This window comes from Aythya fuligula, chromosome 16 (genome assembly GCF_009819795.1).
Source record: "Aythya fuligula isolate bAytFul2 chromosome 16, bAytFul2.pri, whole genome shotgun sequence".
Classification (NCBI taxonomy): domain Eukaryota; kingdom Metazoa; phylum Chordata; class Aves; order Anseriformes; family Anatidae; genus Aythya; species Aythya fuligula.
In genome coordinates this window covers 1,473,966-1,495,433 of record NC_045574.1, presented here as the reverse complement: position 1 = coordinate 1,495,433, position 21,468 = coordinate 1,473,966, and the positions used below count along the sequence as shown (strand labels likewise).

Sequence of the window (21,468 nt, the reverse complement as noted above, 5' to 3'; positions counted from 1 at the left end):
AGGATATAAAATGGTGTTTGTGGTGTGGAAGTCTACTGCAGCATTTGGAATGCTGCTAACACTTCCAGCAGCACCCTCTGAAAACCAAGCATGTGTTTCCAAGCAGGGATTTATTCAGACCCATGTTGTACAAAGTAATTGAAGTGGTTACTTTTCCCAGGGAACATAATGAATAAGGCAGTCTGAGGTATACATGTGTAAGCTCAAACCTACTGCCTGCAAAAAATAGAAAGAACTAGGCAGGATCAGGAAATATAAACTGAGCTGGTGTAGACCTGCAATGTGGTCATACTTAGGATTGAGTAGGGGCTGCAAATGGCATATGGAGAATTCCCTTCACTGTGTGGGGGGATATTTTGGCCCAGCATAAAAGCTCCAAAGCAGTTCCCTTCATCTGCTGCCTCCTGTCCAAGTTCAGAGGATGTGGGATCAGGATCTGCTACATGGGGGACATACGGTGATGGGCCAAGAGCTGTGACAGACTTGCCGAGGTGAGGAGCCCTGCCATCACAGTGACTGCAAGCTATTGCTGATGGGCTGCCGTGGAGGCAAAAGCTGCCATTTCTGTAGCAGAAATCATCGTGGGGATGAAGCAGCCTACAGAGAGAAGAGCACAGGAAAATGGAAACTCAGGGGAAAACTCAGAACCTTCAGTAGAAGGATTTTTTTTTAGTTCTTCATTTGCTTCATCAGTTTTAAATTCCTCAGAGTTTTTCTATAAGGTAATGGTTGTGTTATAAAAGTATTATAGACTAACAACTTGATCCAAAGACAACCAGAGGCTTCAGTGGGCTTTGGAACAGACCATAAACCAAGAGGGAAATAGAGCACACTCAGGCAGGCTGTCCTGGGAACCATTAAATAGTAACACAATTCAGAAATGTTCAAGTGAGTTGAAGTATCAAATATAAACGAAGCAGTGAGCCAAAGGTTAATAGTATTTCAGAATCTCTTACTTTGTGAAAAACATAGGAAGCGTTAATCTCAAAGTAAATTAAGTATCAGGGCCTAAAATTATTATGCTTATATATAATTGATCATAAAAGATTTACATGCCGGTGATTAGACATGCACGTGCCCTGAATTAAATCTCACACATGAAGGTCTTGGTTCTGTCTTCCTCCAGAAAGTGTGCCAGTTTGTACGATATTCACCGTTCCCTGAGCAACATTCCTGTCCCAGTATTGTCCTGTTGGTTGTGCTGGTAGAGCTGCTGTGCAGCCACCCAGAAAACTGGACTATGAAGCCACTTAAGCTGAAAAATAACACCTTTTTCTGGGGTGACTTTTCCTGGGAGAGGAGAGAAAGGGAAGTAGGAATATCAACCTAGCTTCAGAGACTGCGGACTAAACTCCTGTGTAGTTTAGCTACAAAATCACAGTGCTTATGCATATTGTTCTTTTCTTGGTGGTGGTGGAAGTAGGGAGCTGTCCAAAACAATCTGACTTTGGATAGAAAAAAGAAAAAGGAAGAAAAAGGTGTAAAAAAAAAAAAAGAAGAAAAAGCTGTGGGGACGAATTCACAAAAGTATTACCAGTTAGAGTCATTACATGACTCTTGGACATTAATGATTAGTGCTCCAGTGCATGCATTCTGACCTGATTTCATGTGAAAATTCTCTGTATGTCAGGTATAAAACTCATCTGAGGGAAACCTCGGTGATCCTTGCCATAGATATGGGTTCCTCAGTGCATGAGCAGTTGGTCTCGGGTGTTTAGAAAATACTTTGCTCACAGCATTAATAGAAGTTAAAGCACAGAAATTACTCAAGCTTGAAATACGAATGAATGGCTCAGTCTGTGTTGCTCCTCTAATCCCCTCTGTCAAACTCTGCGCACTATTCCGTGTATTAGTCACCAGACATGGGGTCTTAATGTCTTTCCCATATGGTCCCTGCAGTACAGCCTTTACAGTGGCAGCCAGAGTGGCCTACGGATTCACATCTCCTTTTGCTTTCTTGCCCATGGTTGAATGGAGCATACCTGCACAAACACACGGAGTCACAGTCTAAATGGCTGGGGCAGCAAAGCTGTCAAACCTGAGGAAATCTCTCCACCCCCTCATTTCTTAGGAGGAGACTACCTGAGAAAGAAAAAAATAAAATAAAATTCTATAGCCAATTAACTCTGGATATTATGTTCAAGAGTTTTTAGAAACCTGTTCTGCAGGCTTCTGATCACTGCATGGGTACAGAATATTTACCAAGTGCTTAGAGACCACACCAGACATAAACCATCATTATAGCTTAATGTGCTGATCACCAAGCCCTTTCAATCCCTTCAGACATGTATAATAGAGCTCCCATTCAGCAGGAAGGTGGCTGCAGCCTTCACTGTGTCTGCAGAGATCTGCCTGACAAATCACTAACGAAATACAATGGGAAAAATGGATCAAAATCTATTACAGTGCTGTTGGGATTTCACGTGAATTGAGTACATGTCAAGGGGCCTCAGCCATTTGAGGCAGCAAGGCACAACATGGAAAGACTCTTTTAGTAGTATTAGTTCAGACACAATAAAAAGAGATTATGAGCATTTCTGTGCCAAAAAAACAGAACACATAAGTCTATTCCTTTTTCCTTGACTTGAGATATTTGCAAGCTTGTTCCATAATCTGTTAAAGCATTAAGTATTTCTGCATCTCTTTCATAGAAATGTAAGTATTATGTTGCAGATTCATTCTCTTACTTTTCAGAGGACTAGTATCAGGAAGAAAGGGTGCACCAAGTGCATTGTTTTCCCTAGATGAAGGGTATGTGTGAGGCTAATTCCTTTTCTCACGATTTTGTACTGTTTCCAGAATGTGAGTTTTTTGTTCTGTGTTGAGATACTCCTTAGTAAAACACGTCCACGGGATTTTAGTGTCAAAATGAAATGCAATTAAACTAAAATCTAGAATTAAAATTAATCTTTCCATGCATGAGTTACTCTGAAATCCTGGAACTAAATGGAACAAATCCAGAGGACAGTCTAAATACCTGAATTGTGTTGGATCTTTATCAGCACTTTGATGTCTGCTGATACTCAGGAGTTAAGATTCATAAAATTCCCTGTAAGATGCATTTTATTTTACATTTCAGAAGTGGCAACAGTAGATTTCTCCAAGTTGTAAGCAGCCAGGTATCAGTGTGGTGGACACGGGGCACACACTGATGTTATGAGGGACTTGCGGTGCCACAGGTATGCTTGGGAGTAGGAGAGCATCCTCCAGCAGTAGTGGGGCCTTAAGACCTTCTGGACAAAGTAACTAAAATCACTGCTTGGCCCAGCTGAGGAGAGGACCTGAAAATTATTTTCTGCCATTTCAGATAAACGTCAGAGCTGCTGTTGGTTGTCTGAACTGGGCTGTCTTGTTCTCACCAGAAATGTTGATGTAGATCTAAGATCCCTCAGAAGTTCCACTGGCAGTTACATGTTCTTTCAAAAAGCTTTCCTTTAAGTGAATTATCATTACCAATTAAAATATAAAAAATAAAGTCCTTGAAAAGTTCTTGCGTGGCCCTACTTGGGGTCCTTTTAAAAACACAGAGTTGATTTTTTTCTTTTTTTCCCTGCTTTCATTGAATGCTTTGAGTAGCTTGTGCTTTTCCTTGCATTGTTCCCTCACAGGACCCTAAAGCCAGGACCTGATTGAAACACCATAGGGATTTAATCAAATCTGATGGTGATTCATGCTTCTAATGGCCAAAACTGTCCTTAACTACTTTACAAACTGAGGAAGAATAAAACCCCATTTTATTGCTCGGCTGTTAAAAACTATCTGTAGAAGTTGCTAAGGTTCAAATCAAAAGCACCCTCCCTTGAGAACCATTAGTTAATTCAAAGTGCCATGCTGTTGCTTTTTTCCTTCTTCCCTCACTTGAGATGTGGCTATCACTATTGCTGTTCAAACATCTGAGAGTTTTCCATTCCTTTGACAAACATGAGCCAAAGTGCTTAAGGACATCTGTTTATTTTATTTCTTTAATGAGAAAACCTTCCAATTTCTTACAGGCTCAGCTGTGTTTATTTACATTTTGTTAGTCATATGTGTGGGGCACCTTGGGATGTTAAAAACCTGCAGAGGCCTATGTGGAGGGCTGCTAGCAGGCATCCTGGTCAGAAAGGCAGAATGAGCCCTTCCTAAGGAAAACACAGTCCTTGGAACTCCATAAAATAGATTTTCAAAACAAACAGAGCCTAATTCACTCAGTAGATCATGGATTAAGTCAAGATGAATACAATTTGGAAAGGATTTTCTGAGGAAGTTGGAGATTTTTTTACCCACTGGAGGCTAAACCTTGTATTTAATGCCTTTTTAAGTTAAATTAAAAAAGCATTCAATCACTGCAGGTAATAAAAAAGTCTGTTACTTTAGACATGCTGCTATATCAATTATTAGTTCATTATTGGAGAGAAGGGAGTAAATAATTCCAGCTATTTGATTATTTCAAATGTGTATTTCGGGAGCAAACATCTGTGTTTATCATCTGTCCTGGCTTGAGCGGCAGCAGAAACAGCAAAACCAGACCCACAACAGCTTCAATGCTGGGCATGGGAGATGTTCTGAGCTCATGTAGATGTAACCTCTTGTACTGCAGCTTAGGTGAACCGAGGGCTTTCTAAGCAAAGTGCATGTGTGGCATTTGGAAGTATTAAAGGATTATTTCTGACATAAAATACATGTCAGGAACAATGCTGGATTGTCTAACGAGCATGAGTAAAGGGAACCTGCTTTCCCATGTCGCTGAATTGTGACTTGATTTTTAAGGGAAAAGTAGTATCAAAAAATAAAGGAATGTAACTCGCATTAGGAAGTTGCATGTTACAAATGCGCATTTGTGCTGAGGTTTACACAGCACGATGTTTCCACCAAGCTTTCTGGGAGTTTTGTATTTTTCACAGAGCTATCAAGGGCTTACATAGAAATATGGTGATTTTCCTGTGAGAAGGGCAAGGGGGTTAAAACATGTATTTGGTTCAAATCCACTCCTTTTCTGACATTTATGCCCTGTATGGTAAAAAGAAATTATTTGTAGACTTTTGGTTGTGAACCTTTCGTGTTACTGTTGTGGTTTAACAGTGATAGGCAGCTCAGTACCATACAGCCCCTCTCACCCCCCTCCTTAGCAGCTGCTGTGGGGAAGGTTAACTCCATCCCAGCCAGACCCAGTACGATTCCTAAAAAAAACTTCCATTTGTTCTCGAGCATTATGGCCCAGCTTTTAAAATGTATTTAGGTACTGTATTGTACCTGGAATCCACCCATGGGTTCAGGCGCTGTATATATTAGTTATTCCTGCTTTTCCCTAAGCATAGCTCATTTGAGGAGGGAGGAAAACCCTTTCAACCTCTGTGTGCTTCTCGAATGTGAGGATTTAATTACTGACACATCCATTTGCTTATTGTAGTAATTTCCAAGGTGTAGTCCCCAACCACTTCTGAACAGAACCATGCCAGTGAGTTAGAATCCTTCAGTAAATAGTAAGCAGTACTGTGGAAGTACCTCCCAAATCACAGCAATGGTGAATATTGAAAGGTATCTGAAGAAAAGGATTAAATGATACTTGCTTTCTGTCTGGCTTGGACTCGCCATGAGGTCACACTTCCAATGACTGTAGAGACATCATTTAAATTCAGTAGATTGTCTAACAAACCTGGATAGGTCAATGTTTAGGTAAAACTGTATGTCTTCATTTTGGGGGCCAAAAAGTTTAGAGCCTGGAAATGAGAAAAGTGGGTGATGCTATTTGAAAAAGGACAATTCTTTGTCAAAAGAAACAAAGTCACTTCAAAAAATGAGTTTGAGCTCCTGAACTACTTGGGTACTTAAAACCAGTGGTCTCACAAATAGCCACTCTCAGCTGAAAAGCTCTGAGAAGCTGGGTCTAGAAGTTACCTGCTTCTATTAAAAAAAGATAAACAAAACTAAGCTCTAATCTAGTAAAAGAGCTAAATATGTTTTCACCCTCAAAGAGGATGATGGGGGGACACAGGGACACCAAGGGGACAGATGGGGACACAGGAGGACAGAAAGGGATGTGGGCAGACCCATACTAGGCAGGCAGCACGGCCATGGGGCCAGGTGCAGCAGCTGCCCCCCTTGACTTACTGGAACTAGAACTGATGCACAAGGTTAATTTTCTGTTTTTATGGGAAAGCCTGGTTAATGTCTCAAATTCAGATCAAGGTATAAAATGTTACAACCAAAGAACGATTATTCTCACAGGCTCTCTTTGTTCAAACATGTGGCGTTTGTGTCTTTGCTTTTTTTATTATTTTTATACTACAACCAAACCGGTCCATTTTTCAGGAGTTTCCAAGTAATTAAACCCAATTAAAACTATTAAATTCTTTCTCTTGGTGACAACTTCATTATTAACAGCTAACCACAAGGAAGAGATTTAACTTAGAAAGCCCTTGATTGTATACTAATCCGTCTCTCACCTCTGGCTGACACCTGTGGCAGATAAACCCTACAGAATAGGAGTCTGATGAATAACCTTAATTAATACTTTCTTCCTTGTAGAAAAGTAATTATTTGCTCATGGTATGAACAGGTATTTGACAGGGATTTAAAGACAGTGATTGGTTTTAAGTAGAAGGACTTTATTTATTTATTTATTTATTTATTTATTTATTTATTTATTTAAGTGGGGAGGTAGGAAGGTCTGAGTCCAAGATTCACGCTCCAAATGACTTTGTCCTAACATTTTGAATGTTGGTTTAATTGGCACGTTGCTAAATAGACGCGGAGTCAGACAACAAGCGGATTTGTTACCCGTCTCAAAGGAGGCAGCTTTGCCCCTTTACTAATGGCCTGCATGTCTGAACAGGGTACCTGTAAGGCAGAGGATTGGAACTGGCTGATTTGGAGCCAGGACTGGGGTTGAGAGTGACTTGCACTTGAGAGATTGCCAGAGATAAGTCTGCTTCTTGCTTCCTTTCAAAATTACGCTATACAAGAGGGGCGAGCTGGCTGTGGACATCCAGCCAAGTGGATTAGTAGTAACTGCAGGTGTTAACAAACATGTCTTTTTAATGCATTCTTTAGGGCAAGTATAAGCAGTTTATGAAAAATCCAGCTCAGTTTTCCAGGAGCAGTGGTGAGAAGGCCATTTGGGAGGATGCTGACAGTGCAGTTTGAAGTGTGGCTGCATCCAGCAAGGGCTTTTTTGTAGGTAATGCTACCTTTAATAGTGAAGATACAGCAACGCAGGCATAGGTGAGCCTGTCTTTTGAGCAAGGCCAGACTGAAGGCTGCTCATCAAGTTCCTAGCCACCTTCTGTCATCCTGTTATTCATAGTGAGAAAAATGAAACAGAAACAGAATTAATTTTAGGAAGGATGTTTTTAGCTTGTAGGACATAAGTGAATTAAAATTGTGATTTTAAAATGTAACAATTCACATCTACAGAATGAGTTCAAAGAGGAGCAGTGCATGCAACTAGCCAGCACAAAAGCAATATTCAGAGCAAATGTGTCAGCTCATGCTTTTGGGATCAGAAAGAAAACATTCCCCTTGGTGAATGGACACTTTTGCCTTCCCCTGCAGAGTGTTTCAGAGGCTTCTCTTTTCTGTGTTTTCCTCTAGTAGGGCTATCCACTGAAAGGGCAGTAAAGCTGCCCCCCTGCAAGCAGTTACAGATCTGGGAGCTGGCAGTGCCTCACTTCTACTGAAAATTATCTCATTCACAGCATTGTCAGCAGTAGGCAACAGCACATCAGTCCTCCTTAGCTAGAAGTCACATCCTGTGACAGACACAATAGGGAGACATGTCCAGGAATACACTTTAGGTTCAACATACTTGATCGAAATGTGGTTTGTTTGTTTGTTTTTTCAAAAAAAAAAAAAAAAAAAAAAGCTTATTTTCCTCTTTTTATGTTTTAATACTTTGTGAAGAAGTGGAGTGGGGGCTTTTTACCTCTCAGTTCTCTCAGGATGTACGCTGAGCAGAAATGGGCAGCTGTGAAACACTACTACTAGGTAAATATGGAAGTGAAGGTGTGGCAGTTAGGGGGAGTATCAAGCTCTTTGGGAATGAGTACTTCAAAACGAGCACCACTGCTGTGATGCTTATCCCATCCAGCTGACGGGAAGAAGCCCATTAAGGCTGTGTTGATCGGTCATGAGCTGAGCTCTGTTGGGGTGCCTGGTCTGTTGTGTAATTTTTGGGGCTGTTTAACATCAACCCTGAAGAAGGCTCCAACAATGTGCCCTGCAGAGATGAGGCACACAGAAACGCACTGTGGTGCTGGAGGTTTTATTTATAGGAGTTTGTTGCCTGTTTTCTATCCCTGCCTCTCATTGTCCTTGTCTGTGAAAGCATGACTTGTAGATTAGCAGAGGGGTAGGACCTCGCACTTCTAATGTTACTGAACAAACGCTCAGGGTCGAGGTTTTAGGTGAATCTGTTTTCACTGTAAAAAAAAAAAAAAGTGGTTCCTAGAGGAGATACAATTTCAAGCTGACCACAGCCCTTTCGTTCTTGGGCTTCACATGCATCAGAAAACATTGGCTAGATCTGCTATTGAGGAAGCTGGTTCCTAGGGCTCCAGGGTGCACTTTTCCTATGGTAATACATTTTGGCAGGAGTCATCATTATGGATACAGCAACTTCCCATTGCTCTGCTAAACTCAGACTGCTCTAACGTAGGCGTTAGCAGTCTACTAGGGCATCGCCTGCAGCACAGCCTTATCCTTTAGTCCTTCAGGACTTCTGTGTACACTTAGGAAGAGTTCTCCATTAACATCTTCAGGAAAAAAGAAATCATAATTCTCTTTCCAATTCTTTATACCATATACAGAGAATTCTAATGACGCATTGATATACCTGTGTCATTTTTGTGCTTGCCCATCAGTCTGATTCTCCTGTTTATTCATACTTGAATTGCAAGCTGTGGGTAGGGACTGTGTTTTTCCTGTGTGGGTAGAACTAGCACAGTGGGGTTCAAGTCTGGGACTAGTGCTTCTAGATCAGTGCAACAGTAATGCAAATAAATAATTGCTAGTGGAACCCTGGCCTCATGCCTCTAGACACCTACATCATACTGGGAGCACTGATTTGCCTTTTAACTTTATCAGCTTAAGACTTGGAAGCGTGCCTTGTTGCAGAGGAAATATCCATACTGTGAAAGCACTGATGCCAAATCATTTCCCCAAACGACTTCCCCTCTGGGTGGTAAAGTGCATTTTTCTGTTTTATTTTCATTCCATCATATTCTATATCTCAAGAGAAAGAGTTTTTGTTTTTTTTTCCTCTCATCTACAGTTTAATTTCCATATTGTTTAGTTTAAGAGAAGGTAACTCCATACACTGTGGAAATGTTTCTTACTCCCTGTTAGTGATTAATACCAATAAAACTAAAGACAAAACTTAGAGAATAAATGACAGATACCAACGAATGAGACTTCGTAAAAGAGGTTTAAAGGCTAATGATCCTTGAAATGTATAAAAATAAATTGCTTCATTAAAAACTATTTTACAAAATCATTTCTTCCTAGCAGCATATTTTCTTCAAAACAGTTCCCTCGTGTAACTACACCTGGGAAGTAAAATTTGATTCAGTGCTGTTCACATGGGGCCACAGTCAGATGCCCTAATTGCACCTGTGTCCCTGCCCCTCATCAGGGGAGCAGGTTTGGGGCTTAAGGGTAGACATGTTCAAGGCAAGCCTGGTGGAGTTTACTTTTGGCCCAGAGGAGAAAGTGCCCTTCTTTCAGGAACAGCAATACGCATGTTTAAACATCAGTGACTGAGCTTTTCTTCAGATGGGCACAGTGCTCGTGAGTCACACACATGGCTGAAACCACAGCCATTCTGCTCTAATTAAAGAGAACTACACCAAGAATGCGTAATAATTAGGTTAGCGTGTAATACACCATCCATGTCAACAGCATCTGCCGCAAAGGTTGATTGAAATGTACTCATCCTCCAAACATTGTGCTCCCTGTTAGAGTTCCTCAGCTAATTCATTACTGTCCTGTCATACAATAACATGACTCCACAGAAATCTGCAGAAAATTAGAGCAAAGACTACATATAAATCTGACATTTTAGCATGGCTTGTAATGTTCGCGGAGGAAAACCACCCACATGAATGTAAAGATGAGAGATCCCTGTCCTAATGAAGATGAATTACAAATAAAAGCCTGTTGTGGGAGTGCTCTTTTTTCAAGTTCTGTTGTTGTTTAGTTTGAATGGGCAGAATGTTTTTGAGCTTGTTTTTCAAATTAACTGTAAATTATTTTTACTTGCATTTTTGAAGAAGAATATATTCTGAATGAATAATAAAACTTTCTGCTAGAGACCTAGTTTGCCTCAGAACATGTCTGTGCTTTTGTTGTGAGTTTAGGAACAAGGTCGGTTGTTTGAGGAGGGGAGACGTGGAAAAGTGGCTGCGGTTTATTTAATACTGTAGTGCACCAGGCTGGGTGCAGCATGTCCCTTGGTTGTATTTCAGAGCATCAGATCCCCGGGTCTGTACACTGTGCCCAGGAAGCAGCTTTGAAGGAGTACGCCAAGGCGTAAGAGTCCAGTGGCCACTGTCCCCCTACCCACAGGGGCAGCATGAGGGACCAAGTGGCTTTGCTGCACACATGCAGTCAGACAGTAACAGTCAATTCTACACGGGTTTGTCTGCGAGCAGCTTCCCTGGCCAAACAGTCAGCCTGGCTGCTTTGGTCTGATTGAAGCTTGTGTTTGTGACTTAGCGGGGAAGTGAAGTGGTGGCCCTCTCACGGGCAATTGTGGTGTCTTAGCTGGGTAGCAAAGAACAGGGAGAAAAATCATTTTCTAAAGTAAATCAACTAAACACACAGGAGGTCCATATTGCTTGGGACATCCTGCATTAGAGCTGCACAGGAATGTACTTGTTCTGTCACTGATTTTGGTAGGAGCAGGAGCAGGATGTTAAAAACTTCACAGGTGCTTAATATGTACAGGAGCTGTTTTAGAACTGCTGGCATGTGTGTTTTCATGTTCTTTTATTCATGAAAAAGTATGTTTTCAAAATTCTGTAGGCAGCCAGAGCTTCTGCATTGTTTTCTTGCTGTTCCCTTTAAGGAAGCAGTTGGGACCCTGTCTGGGGTCAAGTTAGGGCCAAGTTGGACCCAGACCTGGAGGAACTGCTGATACAAGAAAACTGCAGAACAAGCAAATTGTGAAACAGTCAGTCTATGCAGGCAGGGGCATTAAGTGCATGTCACCATTTCTAACACCAGTTCAAATGGCATATGGACTGATCCAACATTTTAATAAGCAATCTTGTTTTGTCTTCACTTTATAAATAGGTGTAGTTACTTGGGTGTAACTGCCAGTATGACATCTCTGGCTCTGCAAGTAAGCTTTATGCCACTGCAGAGCATGTCCTGTCCTGAGCAAGAATAGTCAGACTTTGACAAGCATTTTATCCTGCTGTAATTGAGTTTGCATGGGAGGATGGGATTGTTTTAACTCTGCTGGTACTGTTAAATAAACAGAGAGCTTCAGCAGAGATGGAAGAGCTTTGCACCAGTGTGGCTGCTCTTGCATCTCCATGTGCACTTATGCTACCAAGGCCAGTACACACTGTGCCACACAGTGGGCTCTGATGTGGGAACAACACGTCTGTCTTTCTGTCCTTCTCTGTGCTCATCACCCAAGTTAGCATGGCAGTAAAGACCCAAGCATAGCAAGATGCAGATTGCATGCTTTAGAGAAAGAGAGATAATTTATGTTTGAACTTGTGGGCTCTGTTTTCAGATTCTGCTCATCGTGTTGCTGCTTGACGTTAAAAGTCTACTTTCATGTGTAAAGAATAATGCTGGCCTCTTACGGCTGATTCAAAGGACAGGGTCTGGAAAGAATCACCCTCTGTGGGCTCTGTTGTTCATAACTGTCCCCTAGCTGCTGTGTACTGATGCTATTGGAAATTACTTCTTCGTCCAACCTACTGAAGCAATTCTTATACAGTCTCAGGTGTTTAAATGTTCTTGTTAAACTCATCTGGATGTACAGGCTGAAATGCATAAGGTGAGCTATATCCATCCTTCAGAGAACAGAAACTGATTAGTAGAGAAAATAGAAAAAAAAGAAAAAAAAAAAAGGGATGGGAAAATCATGCTAAGATACACTTGGGAAATTAAATGACTTTAATGACCGTATCTTCAGAAAAAGGAATGTGTAGATCCTGTGTCTAAGATCTCCCACCCCCAAAAAAGAAATTGAAATGAATGGGAAAAAAAAATGATTCTCCCTCAACAGGACACTACAACGTCTGTGCGGATAGGTCTTATGATGGAAGAAATGATCTTCAACCTTGCAGATACACATCTGTTCTTTAATGACCTGGAGGTATGTAGCTGCTTATTTTATTTAGCATCTTTCTTTCTAATCATTTGCATCTGCTCTACAAACTTGTTTTTCTGGCCAAGAAACTTTCATTATTGACCCCAAAGAAATGGGCCTTAGATGGTTTATTGGAAGCATACTTTTAGTATGTCCCTTTGACATCTTCATTCTGTTAAGGAATTTTTTTCTAAATACACAGTAACAATGATGGCTTTTGGCAGTTTCAGTAAATCTAATAATGAGGACATTACTGCTGCTTCTCCAGAAATTTGCTATTTAATAATTTTATTAAGCTAAATTAGCATAGATCCTATGGGGCAGGTAACAATTAGCTATGATGCAATGCAGAGGTTTTAAAAACAGTGTCTGTTCTTGAGGAAGCTCTGTTCTGCACACAGAGGCAGAGCAGGAGGTCTGCTCAAGTGCAGACACATTGCAGGATGAAACTATGTGAGTTTCTACATGAAAGACCAAGAGGAAAAATTCCTCCTTGTCTGCATTATGGCAGATTGTTACGATCTGGCTATGCCTTCCTTATACAAAGTGAAAATCCTTTTGAATATATAGTGAAATCCAAACAAAGTCAAGCAAGCAAAATTCTGTCACCAGCTGAGAAACAGCTGTATAGTGCTGAAGAAAAGTTGTTTTAATTTGCAATCAGTAGAAATTATGTGAATGAGTCACCTACAGTGAGTAGGATGGGTTTGTGCTGTGGGCATCTTGGAGTCAAGAGTACTGCTTGGAGGAGTTTGGAGGAAAAAGTTCTGGGATCCCTCGGTAGGCTTCTGCGGACTTTCTCTTCACTTGAAAAATGAAGGGTTTGTTTCTGTGCTGGATAAAATGGGATAAAACTTTTTCTGTGCCTGATGAGTTCAGTGAGAACTTCTGATTCCTTCACTGCTTAATTGCACTGTGTTCCTCCACACATTACAGGAGGTGCCTGCTTTCCTGCCACCTGTCTCCTTACAATCTGGGGGTTTGCTTACTGAGAATTATCTGTTTGGTTTTTTTTCAGTCTTCCCTTTTGACTCATGCTTGACAAGTGAAACAAACTAAACTTTTTTTTTCAAATCAAAGACAAACAAAGGTGTTTCGATTTTAGCTGAGCATTTCAGTAATTAAAGTGATGGATAAGGAAAGATTCAAAAGAAGTGAATGTCCCTTACAAAATTCTGTGTTCCGAGAACAGAAGTCATCCATCTCTGTTCATTAGCCATCCTACTCCTTGGTTTTGGATTGTAAATGAAAGTCAGGCTTGAGCGTTCACAAAGTGGTATTTAAGGGTTGTACATCACCAAGTGCTGGGCTTGAAAAAGACACAGTGAATGATATACTTGAGAAAAAAATAGATTTAAAAAAAAAAAAAAAAAAGCACAGAAGCTGCTTCAAGTTCTAGACCCGAAAAGATTACCGTATGCATTAGCACCATCATGTGGCATAACACTGACCTGTGCAACACAAAATAAGCTAAAATTGTACAGGGCTGAAACCATTTCTGATCATATTCTATGGTGGGGCCAGGTGAAAGAAGCTGTAACAGAGAAAGCGGTATGATTGTCACCCTGTTCAGTACTAAAGCAATACTCTTGTTAGGAAATACTAAACATAGCAAGACATTTCTCTGGCATGAATCCTTCCTTAGCCAAGTTCAGGCATTTTGGGGGTGCCCAGCATACTGAAACAGCTAAAGTATGGCTGCCTCAGCGTGGGGGACAATTGTGAGGGAGAAGAAATGTCATCTCTCCTCACCAGAGAGGCAGGTTGGACAAGGAAATCAATTATTACCTTGTTTTGGCAACAGGGGACTGGTTTATTATGCTGTCTGCAGTTTTCAGTGCTGTGCAGAGCAGAAGGTGCTGCCAGGGTATAAAGCTTTGTTGAAACATTCCTAGAAGGTGCCTGATGAGGATAAATCATTTGCCCATAGATACAGCAAGGTTCACACAGTCCTTGCTAGCATTTATGTAATCCTCATTAGCCTGGTAAGGCTGTGACTGGACAGCCTAGCAAAAAATTGGCTTCAAATTCTGAGTGAGGGGCCTGAACTGGAAATAGTTGTTTGTTTGTTTTTTTCTATCAAAGCCACGTGATTCTTGCCTTATGCAGAAATAATGCTATCAGGCATTATTTATTTTATTTATATATATATATATATATATATATATAATTTTATATATATATATATATAATTATATATATAATTATATATAATATATATATTATCTGCATATATGTGCATTATATCAGGCACATCATACTTCTTTTAATGTTTCAGCAAGACAGGAGAGAAAAATAGGGTTTTCCTCTATGGCAACACACTGTCAACTTGTCCAAGAAAACTAGGCAGCCCTTTGTTTTGCTGCTCTTATCAATCAAGATAAAATCAAGAGAATGAATTACTGCAGTTGATGCAAGCTGTCAGCTCAGCGGATGACAGATGAATAAATAGCAGGAATTTTCAGAGCTTGCTTCTATAAAAAAACTGCCAAATGAATACAGGAGTCAGGCCACTGTTACTCTGCCTTCGCCTCACCTGTGCCATAGCCTTGAACCACACGCAGTGCCATCCTGCTCCCTGGCACCCTGTTGTTGGCCAGGGTTTTGTATGTTTTCAGGGTCTTCCTGGGTGGGATTCAGGCAACTTCTTCCTAGATACATTGCCTGGAAGCGTTTTTCCTGCTATGCCAGAGAAGGGGAATCTTGGGCGTGTGTGAAAAGTAGAACCAGCAGATCCATTCAAATAAGCTGCTACAGCCCAGCCTCTCTTGGTGCTGCAGCCTAGCAGAGGCCCGTTTCCCACAAGATTCACCCCCAGCCCTCAGGATAGCAGGAGGCTGATCACCAGTTTCCAGGGCAGGTGGGCGAATGGAGAAGCCCTAGGCCTAGACTCTTACCAAATACTTCTGGTCTTCTTACAGAAAGGGATTCTCTGCCAGCAAGTTAACTCTTGAGTAGTAGAACTTAGAAGATGGATTTATTTCCAGCAGATTTGGGCAGGAGGAGGGTCGATACTTATTAAAACACAGCTTAATGGTGTGGCTGCCCTGTAACAAAGAATGAAGGCACCAAACCTTGACAAGGGCAGCTTTGAGGGTATGCAGCCACACAAGTATTGCCCTGTTCTGGAGGCTGTTAGAAGCACAACCCAGGCAAGCGAGAGGCGTGTGTTTGCTGAGCCGCATTTTAAATTATAAATATGTGGGTGTACCACACTAATTCACCTACTCATGTAGCACTTTGGTGCTTGTTGGACACATCACCTCTGACTGCAGTTGCAGTACAGGCAGGTTAGATCCCTACTGTCTGCAAATGCAGGCCATACAAGGTGTGGCCTATAAAGGTCTCTGATCACACTATAGACTATATGAGTAAATACACTTGAAAGGAAATCTTCTCACTCTTTGTTCCCTTTTTGGGAAATCAGGCAGAATAGGAATTGACCACGGTTACAGATCATGGTGAAGCTCAAGTATGGACTCTGGGCTTTTCAGGGTTGTGCTTTTTCTCCCAGGCTCCTTTTGTTTACAGTGCAACACAAGCTAGAAAATAGTACATTTCATCCTCCCTCTGGAGATATCGTTGCCTAGCACTCTAGAAAGCAGGTGTGAAGGACAGCAGGACCGAGAAGGGGATGAGGAATTAGCAAACAAGGGGATTAGTGTGTTTACAGGTTATTGCCTTTCAGAGCCCTCCCTGGAGGTTTCCTGTTCTGGGAACTGTTAACCCCCTATCCCCACCTTAAGAAGAGATGTGAGCTCAAGTGATCAATGAATTCATTAGATGTTTTTTAAAATTATCTAACACAGTACTGATACAAAAATGGACAACCTGTATGTCTGCAAGCTGTTTCTACATGTGCAAGAGACTAATCTAGAGAATATGCAGAGAGAGCAGAAGTAGTAACTGAAGGAGCTTCTCCATGCATCCTCAGAACCAGCTTGTATTTCACAAGGAAGCAGCAGAAGCTTTTTCCAAGCCTGTGGTACCATTTCAAAGCTGTGCTAGCTCAAGCACCTTTCTGTGTGGGTTCAAGGGCTTGCTCCCATCTGGAGGCAGATTGTGTATCACTGACTGGCCTGGAGATGTCACAACAGTAAGAACAGTTCCGTTCCAGGAGCTTGGAGGATTGACTAGGTCTTACACGTTTGACTCAGTTACAGGTTGCACATTCAACAGATCACGTACCTCTGAGATCCTAGAGTATCGTTTTAAAAAGTCAGCAGATGTGGAAACTGGGTTTTCCATTGCAGACTTCCATTCAGACAATCTGGACCTTCTTTTCAGCAGCCCAGATATCCTGCCCTGATTCCCCACTCACTAAGATCTCAAGGAAATTCTGCGAGAATGAAAAATTAGTCTCGTAACCAAGTAGTAAAACACGGTCCACATTCTTGCTTTAACCAGCTTCCCTGTGTTTTACCCAGTAACATGATAGGCTCAGCCGGCGGACTATGAGGTAGTGTCTCACCAAGTGTCATGGTATTTTATTAAGTCAGAAATGTGATAGCTACTGTTGTCACACTTCAGTGTACAGAACAATTCATTCATAAATGAGAAAAACAGATCCCTCCACAAATACCTTTCCCTTGACTTAATGCCCTGCATCACACAACTGAAATGGAGTGGGCTGCATCAATATTATCCCAGCATGGCTCACAACAGCTATGGAGAGGGGGGCTTAAAAAATGACAGTGGGTGGAAGAGAGAGAGGTGCCAGCAGAAATCTGCAATACAGTTACTTGGTTCCGGTTATACAGAGTATACACCTCAGTCATATGTTGATGAAGAGGACTGAGGAGACAAGAACAAGATAAAATTGGATGACTTGTTGAGAATTATCTAAAACAAGTTCTGCAGAAAATGTCATGATTATGAGCAAGAACAATGCGTGACATATTGCCGTTGATATCAAGCTTAGTTACTTGTTTGGGGATTTTTTCTTTTTTGGATGGGCTAATTTAAAGGAATTCGTAAAGCCTATAATTATGTAAGGTAGGAGATCGTGTGGTTTATAAAATACTGTGGTGGTAAAGGATAACTGTTCCTTAGTTAGCTGTAGTTGTTCTGACTTCAGTCTCCTTATATCAACTGTGCTTTTACTTCTATTGAAAATCAGCCAGAACAAAGGGTAGTGTTTGCCAGCTTGAAGGCTTTCTGTTTTCTCCTTACCTACAAGGATCATAGAGAAAAGAGATTAAGGCAGTAGGGAGAAGCTTACAGATTTTCCTCTCTCTAATGATGGTGTTAAGACTAGGAAGGAAACAATAGAAACAACATTTCTCAAGTTTTTGAGGCAGGGCCTCCATGATTCAAACAATGAAGAATTTTGCAAGATAAGATCTTGAGTACGTACTTCATGCAGGCTGAGCTCTAAGTGTACCTTCTGGTTAAATTTCCTGTCCGTAGATTTCCTCATTACTGACATATTATTTCTTAACTCTGCAGTACAGGGCTATGAAAGGGTGCCTTCTTCAGTGCTTCTCTGCACATCAAAGGAAGCTGAACCCCCTCAGTATGCCCTGGGAAAACACCAACAGGACAGGTGTCTCTGGAAATTTCTGAGACAGATCTCCCCTTATAATTATGTGGGGATACACCGTCTGTCCAAAGCAGTACTGTCACAGTGGGAGAGGCTGCCAAATCTGTGCCTTATCATGTATAACAACATTTACAAAACAGTTTTCCTGGCTAAAAGACAAGCCCCTCTCTCTCCCTCATATCTGCATAGGAAGGAATTCCATTTAGTGCGTTATTAAGGAGCTGTTGTGCCTTTAGATAGCAGCTTGTCTCACACACATTTAGTTATTTATGCAAGTGCTGTGTAATATTGTTTGTAACAATTAGCTGGCTATACTGTACTAGACAATGTTGGCAACGTGTAAGATTTTCTCGTAGCATTAGCCTTGAAGTCATTTTTCATTACATGAAGTGTTCTTTAAAATGTTTTTTCAAAGTATTTATTTACTGATGTATTTTTTTCATACGCTTCTCAGGACTGTGACCAGATCCACATAGATGATGTATCGTCAGATGATAATGGTCAAGATCTAAGGTATGGGATCTCCGGGTGGAAGCTGCAGGCCAGGTAGTCCCCAGCTGTTTGAAAATAGCAGGGGGTTGGTCAGTGTTGTAAAAAAACTTCCTTGGCCATGTGCCTTCTCCCCTTCCTGGCTCCATGCTGTCTGCAGTTATTAAACGCACAGAAGTACAGAGCTGCTGTTCACACATTAATTTGCCTGTGCCTACTGTCAAGCCCTGACCTTGCTCAGCTTTGAACCATTCTAGGAATTATGTTTAAAATTAGGGTGAACTTTGCTCTGACTACACTGGTTTCCAACATGATTTGGCCAGCCAGTTGGCTCAAGTGTAGCCAAACCCTTTCAAAACCAGACTGAAAGGTTTCCCACTGCCCAATCTGTAATAAATGGGCTTACTCGTAAGGACTGTCGTCCTTGCCAAAGCCACAGCCTTGTCACTGGTGTAAACATACACCAAAACTGCACTAACTATTAATATTGCCTGTTTAAGTTCATTAATCATGTACATAAAAACTATTTTTGTACGATTACATTTACCTTTCCCAAAGTTTTGCTTGTAGTCACTGTAATCAGTGCAAGAAAAAGATACGCAGAGCTCTTAAAAAACTTTAGTTTGTGTTTTTGTGGATGGTTGTTTTGAGAAATTGGTGCAGAAGCAGCATAGAAAGCAAAGGAGCAGTCTTCTGGAAGAGCTTTCTCCTTCTGTAGAGAACACTCAAAAGATTTTTTGCTGAAACTGAATTGATGGTTTGTGCTTTGTAACGCACTGAAATGGCACATGCATGTTTTGGTCCTTTGGCTCCTGTGGCTTGTTAGCAGGTGAGTCTGGATAAATATTCAGACATTGATTAAAATAATAATTTGGGTTTTATCTCAGTCAGTGCAATTACTTTGAGTGAACAACAACAACAAAAGCTGTAAGCTAATAGTGTATCATGAATCCTGTGAAAAGCCCCTAAGTGGTTTCAGTTGTAGATACTTCTCATGCTTATGGTTTGTCTGTGTGGTATATGAAGTTGAGCTAAATGAAATACGTTAAGCATGTTAAATTTATCTGGATGTTCTAATACTGAAATAAATTGGCCTCAGAGCTTTCAAGAAGGGGAAATTACTGCATAGTAAATCAGGATGTGAATGTAGATGCACTGGCTACTGCCCCAGTGAGGTACCGGAAGCACATTAAGCTGAGCTGGCTTCAAGATTAGCCCAGAAACACTAGGTCTGTGTCACTGAGCATTTCTGTCTCTTCCCTTTCTCTGGTTCAGTTTGTCTGACTCCGCTGGGTGTGTGACCTGACCCAGCAGACTGTGTCCCATGAGTGCAGCTGCCCTCTTCAACTGCAGCCCAGTCTGCCTTCTGCTGAAGCTCTGAAACCCACCCTGATGCTGCCATCCAGCAAACATGTTAGGATAACATGAGCTGCTCCATACCCCACCCCCAGCCATATTTTCAGGGAATTGATCCAGCTGAAAAGCAACTTCTTTGCTTGTTTTTAAACTATGTTGTCTTTAAACTGGAACAGTTCCCTGATCTGATGCACCTCAGTGCTAAAGAAATGCTTGCACTGATACAAAGCGAGGTGCATCAAGGAGGGCTCAAGACGGGAACAAACACCTGGAAGAAGACAGGCTTGCTGCCTTCCAAGACATTGTCAGTTTAGAATGCCAGTGGAACTGCCACTAGCCCCCACCCATGGTGGTAATTACCCTGGGGTTGCTTTGAAGTTTTCATTCAGTTTTTGTTTAAAAAGCTTTACACAGTGCAGGCATTTAAGGCTTGTTTAGTTATTTTTTTTTTCTTGATTAATGTGTTCAGTTCATGTTTAACAATATAGCCAAGCAGCCAGAAAAATTCTTTAAGATTTGACTATTTCTGCAGCTTAGCAGCCTGGATGACAGGCAGGTAAGGATTTTCAGTGACCTGAGGACAGTCAGATGTTTTGTAGTCCAGAGAACCTCAGAATTGACAGGAAGTGCTAAACAACCTGTACTGCTTACAGTTGTGGTAGTTGTCGCTGTTTTTTTTTCAGAGATGAGGCTAATGACTGTGTGGGATCATGGGTCTGGCAACCAGGCTGATTCCCTAGCCTGGAAATAAATCATTCAAGTAAATGAAAAATAACAGGCCACAAATGCCCTTTCAAATCTTTTGGTTCTAGTTGCGCACAGAAAAGTTACACAGTGGAAACGAGCATTAGGCAGGGTGGCACACACCCTTCTGGGATACGTGGGTGAGAGCAGGCAGCAAGGATGAACTCCACGGCTGTACAGCGTGTGCTGTGTACATCTCTGCTGCCACTTGACTCCACATCACTTTTCAGTTGTTTCCGCTCCCTGCTGGCACTGTATAGACTGTGATTATAATGACCTCTCCCCTTCCCTCCTCCTTCTCCCAGCACATATAACTTCTCTGCAGATGGCTTTCACAGTTCAACTGCCAGTGCAAATCTATGTCTGGGCTCAGGCGTTCACGGGGGAGTTGACTGGATGAGGAAATTAGCATTCCGCTACCGCCGGGTGAAAGAGATGTACAACACCTACAAAAACAATGTAGGGGGTGAGTATTTACTGCCAGGCAGCAAGCATGCCGTTCATCATCTCAAATACTTCTGACCCTGCTAGAAGCATGCTGTAGAGGAGGTGTAGAGAACACTGTGATAAGAATATTTTACACTGAGCTGAGCAAGTGTTTCAGCAGTCATTCTTAAATGAGGATTCAGTATGAGGTTTTTAGAAGATATGCTACAATACTTGGTTTAATGGTTGGAGAAGGACTGAAGTCTGAGCATGGGCTGTATTTTATTATTACTTTGGCCAGAGGGCAGCCTTCTCAAATTTTCCAAAATGTCTAGTAAGCAAGCAAAAAGTTTAAAACTAAATATTTATTTATTTATTCCCCACAGAAGAACACAGGACTGATTTCTGTCTGAAAACATAACTACTTGCTTTTAACTCCCCTAAAACAATACCACCAGTTCTTCCAATAGGTTTTTCTGATTCTCTTTTATAACTTCAACAACAAGTCTGTGACAAGAAAGAAGTAAAACTAAGAATTGTTAAAACGCAGACTTTTTGTTGTTGTTTTGTTGGAGGAATACCCTCCCACGTTTACTAGAAATGG

General features: G+C 41.4%; 1 protein-coding gene across 2 annotated transcripts in view; it reads left to right on the top strand.

The window, feature by feature from the left end:
- The window catches only part of EYA2 (EYA transcriptional coactivator and phosphatase 2), a 97,237-nt gene that overhangs the window by 69,015 nt on the left and 6,754 nt on the right, over positions 1-21,468 (top strand). For both annotated transcript variants that reach the window (XM_032198670.1, XM_032198669.1), the window contains exons 10-12: positions 12,224-12,313; positions 18,304-18,362; positions 20,744-20,904. In XM_032198670.1, coding sequence (XP_032054561.1) covers positions 12,224-12,313; positions 18,304-18,362; positions 20,744-20,904 — 310 coding nt within the window. The remainder of the gene's footprint in view (positions 1-12,223; positions 12,314-18,303; positions 18,363-20,743; positions 20,905-21,468) is intronic.